This window comes from Petaurus breviceps, unplaced genomic scaffold, assembly GCF_028583685.1.
Source record: "Petaurus breviceps papuanus isolate PSGF00001 unplaced genomic scaffold, PetGlider_PUasm1.0 186, whole genome shotgun sequence".
Taxonomy (NCBI): domain Eukaryota; kingdom Metazoa; phylum Chordata; class Mammalia; order Diprotodontia; family Petauridae; genus Petaurus; species Petaurus breviceps.
This window is the reverse complement of record NW_027185798.1, coordinates 25,023,192-25,043,392: the sequence shown is the minus strand read 5'-3', so window position 1 is coordinate 25,043,392 and position 20,201 is coordinate 25,023,192. Positions and strand designations below refer to the sequence as shown.

General features: G+C 39.3%; 1 protein-coding gene across 11 annotated transcripts in view; it reads right to left on the bottom strand.

Moving 5' to 3' along the window:
* ZNF207 (zinc finger protein 207) overlaps positions 1 to 20,201 on the bottom strand; it is a 48,671-nt gene that overhangs the window by 11,716 nt on the left and 16,754 nt on the right. For 2 of the 11 annotated variants that reach the window (XR_011168661.1, XR_011168662.1), the window contains exons 1-9: positions 10,897 to 11,100; positions 9,059 to 9,185; positions 6,925 to 7,063; positions 5,667 to 5,837; positions 5,443 to 5,518; positions 4,892 to 4,939; positions 3,738 to 3,808; positions 2,336 to 2,493; positions 934 to 1,026 (exon numbers count right to left, since the gene is read on the bottom strand). Coding sequence is in view for 9 of the 11 variants with exons in the window: in XM_069089908.1 (XP_068946009.1) it covers positions 934 to 1,026; positions 2,336 to 2,493; positions 3,738 to 3,808; positions 4,892 to 4,939; positions 5,443 to 5,518; positions 5,667 to 5,837; positions 6,925 to 7,063; positions 9,059 to 9,185; positions 10,897 to 10,937 (924 nt within the window). In the remaining 2 variants the exon portion in view is untranslated. Of the gene's footprint in view, positions 1 to 933; positions 1,027 to 2,335; positions 2,494 to 3,737; positions 3,809 to 4,891; positions 4,940 to 5,442; positions 5,519 to 5,666; positions 5,838 to 6,924; positions 7,064 to 9,058; positions 9,186 to 10,896; positions 11,102 to 20,201 lie in introns of those variants that run through there. The other 9 variants (XM_069089908.1, XM_069089907.1, XM_069089900.1 and 6 more) reach the window with 9 other exon arrangements.

Sequence of the window (20,201 nt, the reverse complement as noted above, 5' to 3'; positions counted from 1 at the left end):
AAATTATATCAAAGCAACTCAAGAACACAACATAAAAGTCCAGCAAAACTCAATATACTTCCCAAAGATTTATATCAAAAGGTACTTGACAAAAGCAACCACCAAAAAATAAATCAATTCAAACTAACAAGACAGCATGTGTAACTTCAATTTCTTCCATCTCACCCCCAAATTTAAGAACAGTTTACACAAAGCTATCCAGTTATTCCTAACAATCAAGTATAGCGTCATATACTGGAATACTGTGATTTGCTATTTTCATCATTCTAAATTAGTTGTTTAAGCCAGTATTAATCTACATTGCAGCTCAAAAATGTTAGAAACTGCTAAGAATGTCATGTTTGTGCAAATCCCACTGTTATTAAACACAGTATCAGTAATGACTAATTCATCTGTCCTTTAAAAGCATCCTATAACAAAGAATACTGAAATGCTCTCATTAAATTTGTTTTAAAAGGCCACAAATCATTGGTTCAATAGAAAGACTAAATTAGGGATAATTTATGTGTATTTTAAAATGAAATCAATAATTTTAGCAGTTTGTCTGGAATTGAAAAAAAATCAAAGCTGAGAAAACAAAGCCAAATATTTCAACTTTAGTATAGAATTCACAATACTGAATTCCTGCACATTTAATATGATGCATTAGATTAAACAGCATAAATCAAAAGAGCTTAATCATGCATCAAGCTAACCACTGGCCACTAAGAAGCATTTAATGCTTACATGCTTTTTTTAACCCTTTAGAGCCATAGAAATTTGGGATGTTATTTTTCAACTGAGTTTTTTAATTAGTATTCATGAAAGTAGTCATTCATAATTTTGGTTTAAAAAAAAACCACAAACTAGATATATCTGAATGTAGAGGTTTAAAAGGGTCCAAAGGGTTAAGTTGTAAAGCCTTTGTTTTTTAAACTGCAACTTCCTGCGTACTTGTGCTGTGCTAGGAAACAGAGCTTTAGAAGATGCAGAGAGATTTTCTGAATTGGATGAAGCTGTACTTGAGCTTGTAACAGGTGTCCCCATCTGTAGCACAAAAGAAAGGAAACAGTGAAAAGTCTCCAAACAAATGGGTGAGAATAAGCCACGTGGTAGACTTTTTAACTTCAAGATTGAATTTTTGTAAATGAGGAATTACCTTCCCTGCAAAATATAATCCAATTTGACAGTTATTTCAAAAGGCAGGCAGGACATGTTCATTTACAACAAACACAATCCAATGGCAATGGTCACAAGCCTTTGGGGGAGGGGGGAGAAAAAAAGAAACCCACCCAACCTAGTTGTAATTTTTTCCTTTTAAAGGAAGGGTTCCCTTTCTATATGCTATCATGTGCATTATGAATGAATATCCCAGATACTTTGAAGTCTGAAGTAAAATAATGAGTGAATCAAATACCAAGAATTTAAGTTAAACTTCATGCTGTCATTCTGTCTCAAATGAATGCAAATTTTTCTCCCTGTTAAAAATAAAATACTGAAGTACTAGAAAAATTAACTAGAAAATTGAAGTTATATTACTTTCACATAAAGTTTTCAAACCAACTAAAAAGTCACATCCAAAGTGTTAACAATTATAAAGAAACCTTTGTCCTCAATGTTTCAAGGTTTTCCAAAAATGAGTTCATTAATTATGAATCAAAATAGTGAAAAAGGCAAAAAAGGGGAGAAATGAATCAAAGGTTTAATATTATTTTCATCAAGTCTGAACACATTTACTATAAATCAACAAGATATCTGAGGGTACACCTACTTTCTTCATTTAGTCATAAAAATAAATATGCCTGAGAATATGAACAGGTACTTAGATGTCTAACTTGAAAAGAAGAATTAACTTTCTCAGACAACTGTGTCATAACAATGTAAGGTGAATTAGATCGAAAGCATAAAAGCCAAGCCCTGAAAACTCCCAAGTGCAGCCCAAATCAGATTAAAACATAACTGGGAAACGCTTAACAAAACAAATATAAAGATATAAATTTAATTTTTGGTTTTCTAAGTCAATAGGCAACCAGAAAGGATACATTAGTTTGAAGGCAAAGAATTTATGATCCCAATAGCCTTTCAAATGTTTCTATATTCACTGGACAGCACCACAGTCATTTCGTGAAGCAAAGACAGAAATATTCATCCCTCATCCTGGTTTCACCCCACTTTTCAGCTCATCTGATAGAAGTCTGGCTCTTTCTCATATCCATGCAAAGAAATTAAACGATAAACTGCTATTTAAAAGGCTCCAAAAGAGTAACAGATCTATAACCTCAGTAGAATGCATGAGAACTAGCAGTTATTTACAATTAAATGCAAATATCTAGAATCTAATCAATTAACACATTACCTGTCCTGCACTAGGAAAAAGTGGCTTAGTAACTGGAGGCTGGGGGGTAGGAACAGCTGCTGCTGGTGCAGGTGGTCTATTAAGAATACCAGGTGCTGTTACAGCCTGTGCTTGAGTCATAGGCGGCATCCCAGGACGAGGAACAGGTGGAGGCATACCTATAAGTGAGTAAAAGTTTGGTCAGTCTGCTAAACATTTTATTAATAAAAAATTAATTTTACAAAACATTGAGGTTAATATATGTAAAAAATGTAATGTTTCTAAACCAAAAATTTAGAAGTTTAGACACTCAACTAATCCTTAACTGTGGCATCTGGCCCTTATGAAAAACCTTTAATCCCTGCCCCTTTCCTATTTCTCTACATGCCTAAGAGTATGACTGTAGGCATTCTATACAGGAAATATGCAGTGTAGTGCACCAAAGGGGACAGTGTGGAACTTATGCACAGGGTTGAATTTACTAAAATTCTAGACTTGATATATCTGGATTAGTTTGTAAAGTACAAGGAAACTATTTCTGAAGCAGAAGATAAATGTACATAAAATTAGTTACGTATATAAACATTTCCAAAGTAAACAATGATCAAGTCATTTAAAATAAAAGCTTGCTTTGTCCCAGTCACTAAAAAGCAACAAGCGCTACTCTATTTAAACCATATTTAATGGAAATCTTTCTAAAATGTATTTACACTTCCCTGCCTTAACATATATTTAACCGCATCAGAGATGGTATTCCTGGTCCAAATGGCATCATTCCACCCATCGGTATCATTCTATTAGAAAGCAAATTTTAGAATAAAAGTAAATAAAACTACAATAGCATAAAATAATAGACTATTATGTTCATTTCATAATGATTTGGCATCATCATTATGAAGATAAATTCAATTACTGCATATATATGATAGGGCTATCCCAAAGGTCCACTAAGGTCTAAGTAGCATTTGTTTATTGGTAGCCCTGTGCTATAAATCTTTAACTTTTTTTAGTTTTCTTATATTCTCTCTCACTGAATATGCTCTCCTTTCTTGCAGTGATTAGCTCACTGCTACCCAATTTTCTGAACAAGCTAGTCAGAGTTCTATCTAAATAAAAAATCAAGAACAGAAAGGGATGACCTATGAGCATCAAAGTGCATTAAATGATTCACTATAGGGCTTGGCAACAAGTTCAGCTGTTCAAAAGCCTTTTGCTAATCTCCTGGTTGTCAGTTAGAGGAGATAGTTGAGGTTGGCAGATAAGGTGCTAACTATAACTTCCTGTTTCAAACCTCAGAGGGAAAAAAAATAGTATGACATACTAACATCTCATTGGTCAAATCTAGGAAAATATAGTTATTTAAATTGAAACACAAAGCCTACAAAACCCATTATTATATAAGGAAGCATTCCCTATTTCCTACCTGGTGGCATACCAGGCATCAGAGGTGGTATTCCTGGTCCAGGTGGCATCATTCCACCCATCGGCATCATTCTATTGGAAAAACAGATTTTAGAACAAACATAACTTAAAACACAAGAGTAAACTATAGAAGATATCTCAACTATGACTTGAAGTAATCAAGGATTGAAGACTTCAAAAGCCCTCATGAATTAAATCCAATCAAGTTCAAAGCACACACAACAAAAAATAAAAAACAAAACCACCACATCCTTCAACAAACCTTAAAGATTAAAAATTCTAAAAACAAATAAAAAAAAAAAACCAGTAAACTTTACCAGAAAAAGGAGGAAAGTCAATCTTCTTGCCTGCATTTTTCCTCAACAGAATGCCCTACCAAATTTAGTATCTAATGTTTCATTCCTAACTTAAAATAAAATGTGCTACCATGAGATATAGTAGCATCTACTCATAATACTAAAATGTAATACCTTTGCCTACTATAGAAAATAGCCATGAGTGAAATGGATTAAAAAAATTCTTTGTCTCAGTTTTTAAGACTACATACATGCAGACTCAAAAACAAAGTATGTTTTCTTCATTTCTAAAGATTAACAACTAGCCACTTTATTAAAGTCAAAGAGTTATCTATCATCCATAAACTAAAAAAGAAATCCATCATTTAAGCCTGAAAAACACACATTTCAGCAGCGCTCTTTCCCAAATAGAAACTTTCCCAAACCAGTGAAAGAAAAAAGATAAACTCTTTAATTCTCAATTCCCAAGTCTCAGCTCGTTGTGGACTTTGAAAAATAAAAATTTTCAAGTACATACTAAATTTCACACCTAAACATACATTAAAATGTGTGACTTGGCTAGTTGATGGTATAATCTCTAGACCAAACTTTAGTACAAAACCCCATTAAGTAGAAGTCATTTGAGACAAATAAAGCCTAAATCTTAAAAAAAAAAAAAAACCTATATTTAATTTACAAGTCTAAACAAACCCTGTCTCTCTCCTGCTCCTTAGATACCTGCTGTTAATGAGCTTGGGGCTTTTCAAGCTTGGTGAGAGTTACAAAACCGTTGAATTCAACTGAATAAATATCATTATACACAAAAAAAAATGACATCATGAATGTACCTCCTGAATTACATTATGAATGAGATGCTTACATGTTTTCACCGCAAAATGACTGGGTGTATTTTCTCTGATGATGCAATCTGTGAAAATGTATGACAAAATCAAAATCTAACTGTGATTTTCAAAATACAGTGGGCGTGTATTGACTACCTGTCATATCCAACAAGATTAAGTAAAATCCCAGGCACATAGTTATTTAAATTTTTGATGCTTCAACAAGTAAATAAATTACAAAGTTTGCTTTTGTTTCAACCCTGTCATGGTTATAAACCTCAGAAACTGTGGAACTACAATAAACTACCTTAATTATAGTAATGACAACTAAAAGAGATGGCTAATGAAAGCAAACAAACTTAAAATTCATTTTCTGCAGAGGCAAGTAATTTCTAAGATCATTTGTAGCATTTAAGTGATAAATCTTCTTAGTTCTTAGCTTCACACGTTCCCAATTTATAAAGCCCATATACTGAACAAGTGAACAGGAAAAACAATAGCTCTTAATTCTGGATGAAACAATTGGGTTGAAAAGGACCAGTGGATTTAGGCACAAGCCAACTAAAGCAGTTATAAAGATTTTCCTTACCCAGGTGGCATCCCTGGCATAACGGGAGGCATTCCTGGCATCAGAGGTGGAACACCTGGCATTAATGGAGGTATACCTGTAAATTAAAAATTTTTCAGAAAAAAATGGGTTATAGTTTAACTGTTAGGAAATCTCTAAATACAACAAAATTTAAGTCCAAGGAAATGGTCCTAAGATACAAGTCTTTGGTTTAGTGCTACATTTTAGGTTAACTTAGGTGTTACCTGGAGGCATTCCTGGTGCTCCTGGCACAGGCGGCAATCCCGGCTGTGCCATTGGGGGGATGTAACCTTGTTGGGGTTGAACAGGTTGGGGCTGAAATGAAGTTGAAGCTGTAGATTCATCATCATCATATTCATCAGAATCATCTTGCTGCTTCTTTTTTTGACTCTCTGCTAATGAAATTTCTTTTTTACAACAATGCAAGGAAAAAAGCTTATAACAGTATTACCATTTATTACATTTGAGGATTTTTTTCATTCCATTTAAAATCTTTAAACTTCAAATATTTTAATCTCCTAACCCAAAATAAAAGTCTTCAGGGACTGCTGAAATCAAAATAATTCAGTCCCTGGTGAAGAAACCTTCCAGTGAAAATGGTCTCTGAAATTAGCTAGACTGGTCCTCATGTAAGAAACACAGACCACTCTACAACCTGTCCTCAAAGACTGTTCTGATTAGCAGGACCTAACAGCACACTTGCTTGTACCACACTGACCTGGTTTTAAACTATCTCCCTAACAAAATACATATTACTTTGAATGAACTGCGACCTCATTGATGGTGTGGACTAAACTGACTCCACTGATACAGACAGAAGAACATTTCTCCTTTGTGAGTGCTGAACACCTGTTCTACCCTCTAGAACATGACAAAGAATGGTTATCTATGAGAATGTGTGCTGCCCATCAGTTAGTGAAAAATCTCACTATGAAACCTATCCACATCTTCTTTATTAGTCATACATTTCTGTTACCTTTTATATGCTGCTGTTCCTATGCAATTACTGATTAGCAATATGCATAGCTACACACCCCCACAAACCACTGTCAAATGGATAACTATTAACTGTGATTCTTTGGAGACTATAATATTCCCAACAGTCATATAGCATCATTGGAATACTGATGTTACAATGGGCCTTTGTTTTAAGAAGCAGCTTGGGATGGTGGGGTGACAATTAAAAAAGTATCACACAATTTCCCAAAGGCAATCTAACCTGAGAAGGAAGCTATCTCTTAAGAATACTTTAATTACCTCAAATTCACAACATCCAAAACAGAACTCTATCATCTTCCCCTTAACCCATCCCTCCTTTCACAATCATCTCCCAATGTAAAGGACTTTGTTTCTTTGTAACCAATACCAAATAATAATTAACATCTATTTCCACATGTCCAAGATATTTTCTAAGCAAAGGAACAAACAAGGAATTAGTTCCTAATATAGTTTGAAAAAGAGAAGCATAAACTTTAAATTCACCTTGAGTTTTTTGTTCGAGAAGTCTTCTCCGTTCATCCATATCTTTCTCTGGAATGCCTTCCATACCATAGATTTCCAATTCAATATCTGTTCTCCCAGGGATAGCATTTGGTACAGCATCTATCGTTTCTTTATGCACCTATCACAACAATTTATTTTAATTTTGATGAGATAAAGACTAAATTCAGCTTGTCAAAATTTTCAAAAGAGGTCCCTCAAATGACTTAGGTCCCATTTTTTAAAAAACCATCACTAAAGTGTAAAAACTCGGTCAACTATGAATTATTAAAGTTTAAATTATCAAACATGGTGAAAAGTGTTTTACTTTCAAAAGTATCTTGGACTGCTTCAAGGTATCTGTTCCCAAGCAGACCATTTGAAAAAGCTTTAATTATTTATGAAGCTTTTATTGTACCCCAAGAAATTAAAAACATAATAAACAGGCTTGCATAGGATGGTGGGGGGAGATTCTGGTTTGGTCTGGTTTCTGAAAGGAAAATTGAGAATGTTCATAGGTTTAAAATATCATCAGACACTTTACCCTGTCACAAAGTAAACAGATTATCGCAACATTTTTACTGTAGTACAACTTGATAAAAAAGATTTCTTACAACCTTTCTAGTAAACCGCTGTGTCTGTTTTACATATACTATGTATTTTGCTAGATACAAGGACCTATCAATTTTTAAAACAACCTAGGTCATGTGTTATAGTATAGCAATAAAATATCCTAACTTTTCAGTAATAGCCACACTCACCTACCACTGAAATAGAGTAACTCTTTCTGAGGAAAAATACATGTCTTTACCCCCTTTCCTACCAGTGTACTTCCATCAGAAGACAGCTGGTTAGAGTTCATAAATGTACTCAGATGTAAATCTCAACCTTCCTAGAAGATTTAGTGATGCCTATTACTCAAATTCAAAAATTCAGAGTATTCCTCTTACTTATTTACCTTGTAGAAATTAGGATTTTACTAAAGGTTTCCTAGGACCCTGTTTAGGAGGAAGTTCCTGAGATAGAAAAGGCCTTTGGCTCAAATTCAAGAGCCTGTAATTCTATTTTCAACTCAACTTGTTATCTGACATCTAACCTCTTTTTATCTGCAAAACTGGGGTCTGTCATGTCTAACTCACTGGGTAGTTAATAAAGAAAACATATGTAGAAAACTCTTTGAAAACCACTGAACTTTTCAAAACTTTTGTTCAATCATGTCTGACTTTTCATGACCCTATTTGGGGTTTTCTTAGCAAAGATACTGGAGTGGTTTTCCAACTCATTTTATAAATGAGGAAGTGAATTACCCAGGGTAACACAGCTAGTTAAGTGTCCAAGCCAGAATCTGAATTCAGGTCTTCTTTACTCCAAGCCCTATCCATTTCAACACCTAGCTGCCTCTTCATCTGGAGTAAAACAGTATTGCTAAACTTGAGAACAAACATCTTGTTTTGCTTTTCCTGCCACATAGCCCACTACAATCAGTTCTCAAAAATTATCACTGGGTCAATTTAACCAGGGGAATCAATTAAGCCAGGGGAAATTCTGTTCAATCAGGCCTTAAAGTACTTATTAACAAGATACATTCTAAGAATCTCTTCCAAATAAAATTATCAAGTTTTCCTTACTCAAAAAAAAAGTATACAGACTAAAGAAACCCAGCAATGAACAAATCTAAATGAATTCTTTCTTTCTGTAGGAATACCATAAAATGCTGCAAATAGTCTTCCTTTGAAAAAAAAAAGTTATGGTATGTAAAGCCTTGTGTAAGTGAATGAGATAACAGCACAGTAGTTATTAAGCACTGGTATAATAATGTGAATAAAATTGGCTAATTCTACTTGCAAAATTCAAAGTTATCAGATTCCTACCCTCCAGATACCTGGTTTGTATAACATTCATATATGTTAAAGGGCATAACAACATAACTTCAAGAGATACTTAAAAACCCCTTGCAAAGCCCACCTGAACTACTTAAATGAAAAATTTTAATTATGACTAAAAAACACAATACTGGCAAACGTGTCTGATAATTTTGTCTGCATTTAAAAGTTTACAGTTGTTAATACAAATTCATCCACAATAAATGTGGACAATACTTTTACAGATTAGAAACAGTATGAAAAAATCACCTTACCTGCATGCAATGAATAGCTAAACCAGGCCCAGTATATAGTTTTTTATGACATATGTGACATTTAAAGTGCTTTGCTTTTTGATGCTGTATAAGGATCTTCTCATCATCAAAATCCCTGTTACAATACCTGATCATATTGTCAAAGAACACAGTGAAGAATCCTAGAGGTTGGTTGTATCTACAACTTTACAAGCATTTTACAACGTTGGCATTGGGAATTTTTTCAACAGATTTACCTACTACACATTCTTTATACATAATTCCACATCCATTCCCATGGTTTTTTCACCACCACCCCAAGGAGGATTATAGTTCTAAAGTTACAATGTACCACCTCACTCAGGTCTGTTCTAAACCCCTCCTTTTACAAAGTAAGAGAAAACCGAGGTTCAAAAAAGTGACTTGCCCAAGGTCCTACTTTCATAGATTTGACCTATGAATCAATGCAATTTTATTTACAGAATTCCTTTCTTCCCTTATTTTTATATTTTCAGTAATGAAACTAACTTGTCTTTTTGCTCCAAGTCTCAATTTCAAATCTCAAGGAAAATCATGGAATTCAATGCTTAAGAAATGTCCGAGTTACCTGAATTGACAGAAACTACAAAGTTTGTTGTGCTTTCACATATTTAAATTTTCTCCTGCCAGAAAATATTCGAAGGTAAACAAAAAATAAATGGCCCTCCAAACTTAAAACAGAATAAGCAGTTAATAATAAGGTCCTTGAGGGCAGAATTCTTTTTTTTTTTTTTTGGTCTTTTTATCTCCAGAATCTAGAACATAGTACTTAATAAATACCTGATTTGCAAATCCAATTCAGTATTTATAAGTTAGCATAAATTAGAAACTGCCTCATTGTAGCCTACTCAATAACAAGCTGAAATCATGTTAGCTTGGAAGCTTCTTTCTATTCCCAGGGCCTGGCACACAGATTAATTCAACAACCTAAAGCAAGAGTAATCCATCACTCCCATAAGAAGTAAAAAAAAAAAAATACAGCATCACAAATGATGTCTTTAAAAGCCCTCTCCCTCCCTCACAAAAATCCAAATCAAGTTTTCCAAGGAAGCCATCCAATACAATTTCACAGATGAGGACACTGAAGCCAGGGGGCCTGACGCGCCCCCGACACGCTGGTGGGGCCTCCCCCTCTCCGTGGGACGACGCGCCCCCTTTTCACCAGTCTCTTCAGGCAATATGACAGGGGCTCGCTTCACGACTTCGGGACCCAAGGGGTCGGCCACTTAGTCGGGAGGGGGACATTTTAAATACGTTTCTTCCGAGTGACCTTTACTCTAAACCCGGGGAGAAGAACTGCAGCACCAGGGGGAGGGGAAAGGCCTCCGAGGCCGCAGCGGGGCGGAAGGTGTAGCGTCGCTTCCTACCAGGCCCCGTCAGAGGATTTGGGGGAATCCAACCCCAGCTCCACCCCTCCCACGCTCCGGGGCCCCACCCCAGGGCCACGCTAACGTCCCGAGAGGAGCCGGGACAGGAGGCCGGCCCCAGGTCACCACTATGCCCCCTACGAATCCGGCCGCAATCGGTCGGCAGGGGCGGCGGCTGCTGGGGCCTCCCTCAGGCTCCGCTCCCTGCCGCAGCCTCGCTCTAGTCTTGGGTCTCCCCTCCCCCTCCCCTGCTTCCGCAGCCTCGGTCTCGGCCTCTCCTCTTCCTCCCCTCCCCCACCCCGCAGCCTCGGTCTCGGCCCGGGCCTCTTCCCCTCCTCCTGGCCCCGCTCCGCTCCGCGGCCTCGGCCTCAGTTTGGGTCTCCCCCTCCCCCCACCTCGCCGACCCCAACGGCCGCCCCCGTGGGGCCTCGCCCGCCAACCGACAAAGGATACCAGCACCAGGGCTTCAGCTGCTTCTTCTTCTTCCGGCCCATGGCTGCTGCGCTCGAAGGACAAAGGGCAAGAGAGGGAAGGAGAGGCAGGAAAGAGGATACAAGCGGGCACCCGCTGCCAGACCGTCCCAACACGAGCGCCGCCGTGTCCCACAGGAAAGACACAAAATGGCCGACTGCCTCGCTCCCTCGCCCCTCCGTTTCCCGTCAGGCAGCGCGGCCACGGGTGGTGTGAAGCCTGGGTCAGGATCACGTGATACACTCCTCCTTTGGCCCCTCCCCCCACCAGCCTGGGGTGAGGAGGCTAGAGGGAGCGAAGTCTGGGCCGCCATTTTGTCTTGAGCGCTTGCGCAATCACTCCAGTCCATACTTCCTCTTTTCTCCCAAGCTTCTGGTAAACACACAATTAACCTCTTTAACTCCCTTCCTTGTGCTAAACACACCCTCCTCCATTCCGGGGCTTCCTCCATCTCGCCCCGCCCCCACACACAAGATTACACAGGCTGCTCCCGTTAGTGCTCAGTTCTGGAAGAGGACAGCTGCCTCAGGGAAGTGATACCAGGATTTGCATTGACTTGGATTTGAGTGAGGCAGGGCTGTTGGAGGCCACCAGCCTCACTTTATCCTCCTGAGCCATCCTGGTCCAGTTCATCAAGATGACTGGAGATGACCCTACCCCACCACATTTCCAGCCAGTCATCCCCTATAAACACCAAATGAGCTAGGTGTGGAAGAACCTGGGGTAAACAACATCGAGTCAAGAAGGCCTGAGTTCAGATTGTGTGGGATAACTTGTAGTGAAGTTTCCCCATTCTGAACATCCTGTATACATTCTTCCTACTTCCTTATACTTTGTAACTAAGTTTAGTAGCATTTCCCCATATAAGTCATTGTGTATTTCAAGGTAATGTAAGAGCTATTGAGTATTAGTACAATTGATTGGATTAACTATTGAGACCAAATTAGAGGTGTTTTTTGTTTGGGGGAAGGAATGGTAGTGTGAGAGAAAGCAAAGGGTTAAGTTTCTATAGAACTGCAAGAATTGGGCAGCCAGGTAGCACAGCTGAGTAAGAGCATGGATCCAGTGTCGGGGATCCAGGCTCAGACACTTAGCACCCACCCAGAAACACCTGGCCACGTAACCTTGAGCAAGTTACTTAACCCCATTGCTTAAAAAAAAAAAAACTGCAAGAATTGCTGAAACAAGACTACTGATAAAAAGTACTAGGCAGTAGCCTTGGGAAGAAGTTGGGTTCCCAGTTCCCAGAGAACTCCTAGATAATACTAAAAATGAAATAAGGTAGAATAAAAGGAACTGACAGCAGCAGGTGTAATTGACCAATCAGAAAGCAGACATGCCCAGATAAGGACACATCTAGGTTGGACTGAAGGGGGTTCAGTATTCTGGGGTTGTTACTGCACTTACATAGTAGCCCTCATGTATTATGTATGTTATCTAATAAAATTGGAGCCTCGTTAGTAGTAATTATGCTAATAGAGAGGGCTTTGTGCTGATTGGTTGGCATTAATAAGAAGATTGTGAGCTTGCCTTACCAACCAATGGTAAGGTGGGACAGTGGAGAAGGTGTGGAATTCCCACATTAGGGCTTTATAATCTTGCTTTTGCCTTCTGTAGTGTTCTCCTCCCTTCTGACCCTTGAGAGAGAGAGAGAGATGGTAATAAAGTTTTTGCTTCTACCTTGAGAAGTCTCTGAGTCATTTTGGATAAGTGGTCTTCTGACCCATACAAAATCCACCCTGAGGAATTTACTAGCTGTGTGTCCCTGGGAAAAATCACTCAACTTCTATTAGCCTCAGTTTCCTCATCTGCAAAATGGGGATAATAGTCCCTACTTCCCAGGGTTGTGGTGAAGGAATTTAGCACAGCATCTGGCAAGTTGTAAGCACTGTATTATTATTTGTTCATTAAATTTGACTGTATATACAATGGTTTCAGACCCATATCCCTCTCTGTTCCTTATAAAATACTCTAACCTGGATTTCTTTGTGTATCTAATCCTCAAGTATGGCCCTTTGATTGAATTCAAACTTCCCTGAACAAATACCCTGGGGGTTTAGACTCTGGGAACTTCCTTAAATCTTCTCACTTGAGGAGGCATTTGCCTGAGGCTATAAGTCTTTCATTATCCTAGGCCCAAATCTCTGTTACTCTTAACCTAGGCTAACCCTCCGTTGTCCAGCTACTTTCCATACTTGATCCTATCAAAATATCTATACTCAAACTTGTTACCCTTAAACTAGTCTAGTCTTCCATTGTCTGTTATCTCCTGGTAGCCTTCAGTTATTTCACCAACCTTAATCCCATTTCTGGAGTCTGACCTCAGTTTCTCAAGATCCTCCCTAGGCTCCTCTTCTAGATCACCCCTAAACCCTCCCACAATCTTTCTGAATATATTATCCATCTTGCCTCCATGAAGGTGCTGAGAATTCAATCTAGTGCAGACTCACTCTGTCAAATTATTCTGGCCAGTATGGTGGATTTTTAGAATCACACCCACCTTCTATCTGTGTTCTAATAAACCTTGTCTTTGGCTGAAAGGTGGCTTGGGTCAAATTCATTTGGGAAGGACCTGTGTGGCACTATTTCAGGGTTCCAGCCCCCTGCAAAACCTCAACAATTATCTTTTCACCTGACCTTGGATTGAGACTTTGGCTTGGGGGGGGGAGGGGGTGCAGAAGATGAATAGCCACTGGCTGGCTTCCTTTAGGTAGATAGGTAGGGCCACATTTGTAGCTTTGACACCCACTGGTAGAGTTCTGTTTTGGCTCAAGTGATGGGTGAGCAAAATGACCAGATATCTGAACTACAGGAGAGATTCTGATCCTGAAACAGAGAGAGATGGGATCAAGGAGAGAGTCTTGGCTGTTGAGACTTAACTATTCTTATAAATTTTATTGACTTGGTAATTTGGATATGACTAATTTCTCTCACCATTCTTTCCCATTGTAGCAGCAAGCACCCCAGCGTCCCCAGGGTGTCTGCCAACACAGGTTCTTGGATCTGCTTTGATAAAGGAAAGCAACTCAAAATGGGTTAACAAGCTTACTTTAATCAGTCAAACATATATCCTTTACCTAGTTCAGGGGAAAAAGGTCAGCACCCAAACTTCAGAATATACAGACAGAATTATCAAGACAGAGAAACAGATCAAGTACACAGTTTCCAAACTGTCCAACCATTACATCCATACCAAATCAACATCTGGCTTTTTTAAAGCCGGGGAACTCTCAACAATGGCTTCCCAGAGTTTTATCTGATCAAATCTCAGAACATTTCTCAAAGTGAGCCCCAAAGCAAAGCTACACATCAGGACTTATATACCGTAGCCTTCTCCTGGCTCAGAGAATGTAACAACCTTCTGGACCCACTGGCCAATCAAAAAGTATCTACTGAAAAACAAGCCTCCCACCCCAGGCTCCAGGTGCACTTTAGTCTAGGGGCAGGGAAGATCTTTAAATTTGCATTTCCATTACACCAATTTTCTATGCTTTTATAATCTGCAGTCCCTGAGATGAAATCCTCAGTATCTCTTCTCTTATAAAAGCTGAGGGTAGGTGTGGTTTTAAAGTCCTATGGCCACACCCTAGAATTGGGTGGGTATTTAGGAGGAGGCTTGAGATGAATGCTTATTTACTTTACATTTTGTGCAAGAAACTTTGTGATCTCCATAAGTCATGTCAGAATGTATGACTATGGGGTTATGTACTCAGAGCTGGAGAGCCATGAAACTTCGAAAGGTCTTTAAGTAGCTCTTTACACCTAGTTTGAAAGGCTCATTTGCACCTAGTATGATTGTTAGACTTTTGAATGGTTCATTTGCATATGAATTGGTCAGGAAACAGTCTGGAGAGTGGGTTTGTCTTAGGGCCCTGCCCTTTTCACACACAGTTGTGGACAAATGATAGAAGATATACTTATAAAGAAAAGGTGTTAAGTCTTCTAAGTAGTGCATCTACACAGTCTTGGTCTAGAAGTCAATTAATTGTAGAGAGAAGTCTAAAGTTTGGCACCTGGAGCTGGGATCCTTCTGAGGAGATGGGAAATCCTTGTGCCTAGACCCATGCTGGCACCCTGGGTCAGGATCTCAAGTGAGTCCCAAACTGGAGAGGGAGGAGACTAGCCAGGTGGCAGACACACCATGTCCTGTGCAGAGAAAGCTCAAGGGATCTCAGAGCAACTCAACCAGAAGACACTAGGCCCATTAGGGAGCAATTCTCAGACATCACAAAAAGAGAGAAGATAGCGGTGTCACACAGCACAAAACATGGGAGTTGCTTTGGCCACATTTGTGCCTCTGTCCAATCATCCCACTTATCCTGTGTGAATTTGTGAGTGGGTGTGCCCTAGGTTTAAGGTGGAAATGTTTTGTTACTACTGGTCACCTTTGCTCTAAGCTAATTATGTCCATTGGCAGACTTCTGAAAGTGAGAGGGACTTGTGTACTATAGTTTGGTAGTGTCTGGAGTGACATTTAACAAAAAAGTAAACTGAGGAACATTTCTCCAAACAAGATATTTTATTATCAGGGCTGGCAATCTGAAAATAAAATGAGTCAGTGGCTTGCTTTGGTTGCCAGTGACCTGGAAATAAAGATGATGAGGGACTGAATCCCAATAAGTTCAGCAGGAACCCTGATCTTATCCAAGACCAGGAAACCTGCAAGGGTGTCTGGAAAGAATTCAGCTCAGCCTTGCTTGGAGTTAGAGTTGAGAAAGTTTATCATTACATAATTGCCTTTACAGCAGGCAAGAGTCCTTAGGGGACCTGTGAGTGAGAGGGGTGCATGCTTTTACTTTTAAAGGGTAGGGCTGCCATTGTCAGGTCTGACCAGAGGGAAGGGACCTCAGTGCATAGATAAAGGTTAGAGCTGACAGAGAGGAACTTGTGACTTTAGTGCATAGACAGTTTAGATACAAAGGAGGAGACATGAAGAGATTAAGTAAGAACAAAGGAGTCACAAGGTGTTGCCTAGGCAGAGTTCGATAGGGGGAAGGGGCAGAGTCCAAGGTTGGGAAAGGAATTTTACAGATAACAATTTTACAATACAAAGTACAATTACAACTGCACAGACTGGTTTTACAAGTTGGTTTCACAAATTGACCTAGACCCCAGGTACCCCATCATTGACACAACTCATTTTTATAAGCATAAAATGAAGACTAGAACAGAAAGTATATAATTGGCTGCCATTCCATTGATGAGGAATCATAGTTAAAGAAAGTGGATACATGTGAGACCTTGGGCCCCCACCCCCCTTAAAGGAATGCTTTGGTTTGGGTTTGGTTTTGGTTTTTTTTGCCTTTTGGAGGGCAATTGGGATTAAGTAACTTGCCCAAGGTTACATGGCTAGTTTGTGTGTGTGTGGGTGTGTGGGTGGTGTTAAGTGTCTGAGGCCACAACCAAACTTGGTTCCTCCTGACTCCAGGGCCAGCGCTTTACTCACTGCGCCACCTAGCCACCCCTGAAGGAATGCTTTGTGAATTTGTGAGTCCCAGCTGCCTCCCAGGATCATTGATAAGGAGCCAGGGAAGTAGGCTCAGTGATGCCTGGGAATTAGACAAGACTATCTTTTTAATTGGCATGGATGAGGCTAAAGATGGGAAATTATCAGTCCACTTCCCATGGACAGTACACAAATACCATGAATGTTTCCACAGAATTAGAATGTTTTATGAGAAAAATAAATCTCTGGACCTACGCTCAGAGTTCTTTGGACAGTAAACCAGACATCCTTCAAGGATAGCTTGGTAGTGTAAGGATAGTATTCACCAGCATCTTCCAAGGATAGATAAATTCCTTGAGGTAAGAAAAGAACAGTGATTAGAAAGAAAACAGGATTTCTAAACTTAACCCATCATAGGTCAGCTGAATTCTGAACTAAGTACAGATATAGAGAATCATGGCTTGGGCAGTCATAGGACAAAATCAAGTTAACTGTAAATAGGACTTAAAAATAATAATCAATTTAATCTTCTCAGTAGTGCTGATCCACGTAGTACCTTGCACCTGGGGAACTCAGCTGGCAAGTGTGGTTTGGGGTCGGTAGGGAGAGTTAGCCAAAGAAAACTAACTACGTAGATTCTCTAGTTTAATATTTTTGAATGATATCTCATTTTGTTTCCTAGATTAATTCTAGACCTGGGCAGTATGGGGTGTAAACCAACCCATCTGGCACCTTTTGGTGTCCAGTAGAGGTAATACAACTGTACTCTTGGAGGATAAGATAACCACTCCCAGGGGATAAGTCATGCATGGCTGACTTGCTGGAAAATCTTGAGATGTCACTAGCAGAGACTTCAGTTCTGAATTCAACCAGGTTTTGTATTGAAGGAACTTGAGCCTGAAAAGAAGGGATTCAGGCTTCTTCCAACATTCTCTGAATCATTATTCCCTCACATAGAATTATTCCAAGAAAGTCTCCCAGTAGGTTTGACTCATATCTAACATCTCCCTAAAAGGGAGTCCCTTCTGGAAAACTTACTCAGTGTACAAAGTAGTAAACATCCAATATAGGACGATTATTTATTTTCTCTACTAGAGAAGAAATGCCTAAAACATTAAAGCTTCATAAGCATACATTGTTACATACTTAAAAATTTTAAGTACAGTATTCCTGCTTGGTATAGTTCTCATATGTTCTTGCAATACTATTTTTTTTAATGGTGTTCCATTATTCTGTTTCTGCATTTGTACATTCCAATTCTGTCTGCTTCTTTTTCAGAAAACCTGTTGTTATGGGAAGTATGCCTGTCTTTTCTTCTACGTTTTTTAATGTCTAGTTAAATTTGCTGACTTCTTCATTAAGACTGCTTAATATTTTTATTTCCTTCTTTTATTGCTCTGCTTAATCATTCTGGTGCTTCATTGTCTTTTTTTTTTGCAGAACTTTTTGCAATATTTTGACCTTTCTCAGGAGATTATGACTCATTTCCTTTGTTGCAATATTTGTTTACTAGGAGGGCTTCCTACTTTCCCCTTTCGTTTCCCCCTCAATCACTCTTTGTCTGACTTTATCCCTCTGCTGATTTTTCTATGGTGTCCGTGCTGAAAATGTTCATCTTAGTTCTAGTCCTTTTCCTCCTTAAGGCCTAATACAATGTGCCCCTACCCCAGCACTTGCTGCCTGCTCTCTGTTCTCTGAGACCATCAGGACTGACCCAGGTCTGTGCCCTTCAGTGTGTGAAGCTGTGAAGTTGGGACTTTGCCACAGGGAGACTCTGAGTGGCCACCATGACTGGGCCTATCCTCTACCTTTGATGGTTCCATTTTTCTGGATGCCAACTGCCTTTCTGTAACAAACTTTCTTTGGTTCCAAAGCTGATGCCCCCAGTCAGGAACTGGTCACAAAGGAGCCCCCAAGATTCTACTGAAATGAGGATGTTGCAAAAATCCTTGGCAGTCTCTTTTGTGCGTCTTTTCTCAGTCATTCCATCATTGGTTTCTTTCTGTGCTGTATTAAGGGCTGCCCTGGGCCAACAGACCAAAGCACAAGGCTCTTCCTTTGCCCTAGTTTTAAAACAGGTGAGCACAGAATTACAAATGAGCCAATAGGTCTGATTGGAAGGATTCCTCTGGCAGCCTGCAAGGGGTTGACTCTGCTGTTGCAGCCATGAAGATTGTGAGGCAAGGACTGGTCAAGAGAGTTGGGATCTAGGAAACAGGAAGCTGTTTTGATATTTTTTTTCTGCAAAATTGCCTTCTGGAAGGCTTTATTTGCCTTCTTTTCCCCTCTCTCTTCCCTCCCACTCCCCCCCACACACACACACACTGGGAGAGAGGAAGAAGATGCTAATTAATTGAAAAAAAAAGTTTTTAAAAAATTCCCATGTGACAGGTTTTCCCTTTTTGTCATTGCTAAGCCTTCTGTATTTGGGGGGCCTTTGTATTTTCTGTGATGAAGAAGGGCAGCCAGGGAGTAGCTTCCCTGAAGGTACCTCTCACTTTTCCACCTCACTAAGACTCCATTGGTAATGTGTGGGGTACAAAGACCCTAACCCAAACTGACTACTCCAAGACCTCAAAGTGAAGAAAGGAAGTTTTATTAGAATCTTTCAAGAAGTGGGCGGTCCAGTCACTGGAACAATGCCCAGGAGAGGAGGCCATTGTACAGAAGCTAAAGCTGGGTTAAATAAGAAAAGGGTTAAAAAATTAACATAATTATTACTAATGAGGCTCTAATCTTGTTGGATAATATACATAATACATGAAGTTCATTACGCAGGCGCAGTAACAATCTTAGAATACTGAACCCCCCTTCAATCTTACCCTAGACACATTCTTATCTGGACTTGAGTGCCCCAAGGCCACTATATGTTCCTCGATTGGTCAAATTCACCTGCTGCTGCCAGCTCCTTTCCATTCTTCATTTTTTTTAGTATTATCTAGGAGTTTTAGTCTGAGAACCAGGGTCTGAGCTTTTTCTCAAGACTACTGCCTCAACTTCCCAAGGTTACTACCTGGTCCTCCTTTTCAATAGTCTTGTTCAGCAATTCTTTCAGTTCTATAGAAACTTATCTCTTTTATGGTAAGCTGGGTAAAAAGGGCTGACTAGAATTGAGCAACTATATAGAAAGATTTCTAAAGTTTCAAAGTCACATAATTTCTAGTAAAATGGAAACTTAGGCCTAAGGCCTAAGAACTTACTCACTTTACAGATAGTCTCTGAGAAACTTGTCCCATACAGTAAAATAGTGTATCCTACTCATGTCTACCATATCAGAGTCAGAACAGATCTGGATGGACATCACCTGGTCTACCTTCTACTTAAGCAAGAGCACTCTCTATATTCTTAGCAAGTGGATATCCAATCTCTTTTTTAAGAACTGGAGGAAGGAGCAACCATCTCACTACATGCCTGTTTTCTCACCTGCCAGGTTGGGATAATAATACCCTCCCTGACAACTTTACAGATAAATATTTGGAAACATTTATCACCTACTTGTTAAACTACTTAAAACACTCCTCATTGATCTGTCTCAAAGCCCATCTTTTTCACAACAGCTGTTAAAATAATCTTTCTCAAGAACAAATCTGACCATATCATGCAGCTCCTCAAAAATCTCTCAAAATTTCTTTCTAGGATTTAGACAATCCTTATTAGGAAACATCCATCTAGGATAAAACAGAAACTCCTCAGCCTGGCATTTATAGCCCTTTCTATTGACTTCAGCTTTCCCCCTCATACTCCTCATGCTCCAGCCAGAAGAGACTACTAACTGTCCTGAGAAGTCAACCTGCAATCTCCTGTCTCCTGGTGTTTGTACAAACTGTTCTCCATGCCTGGA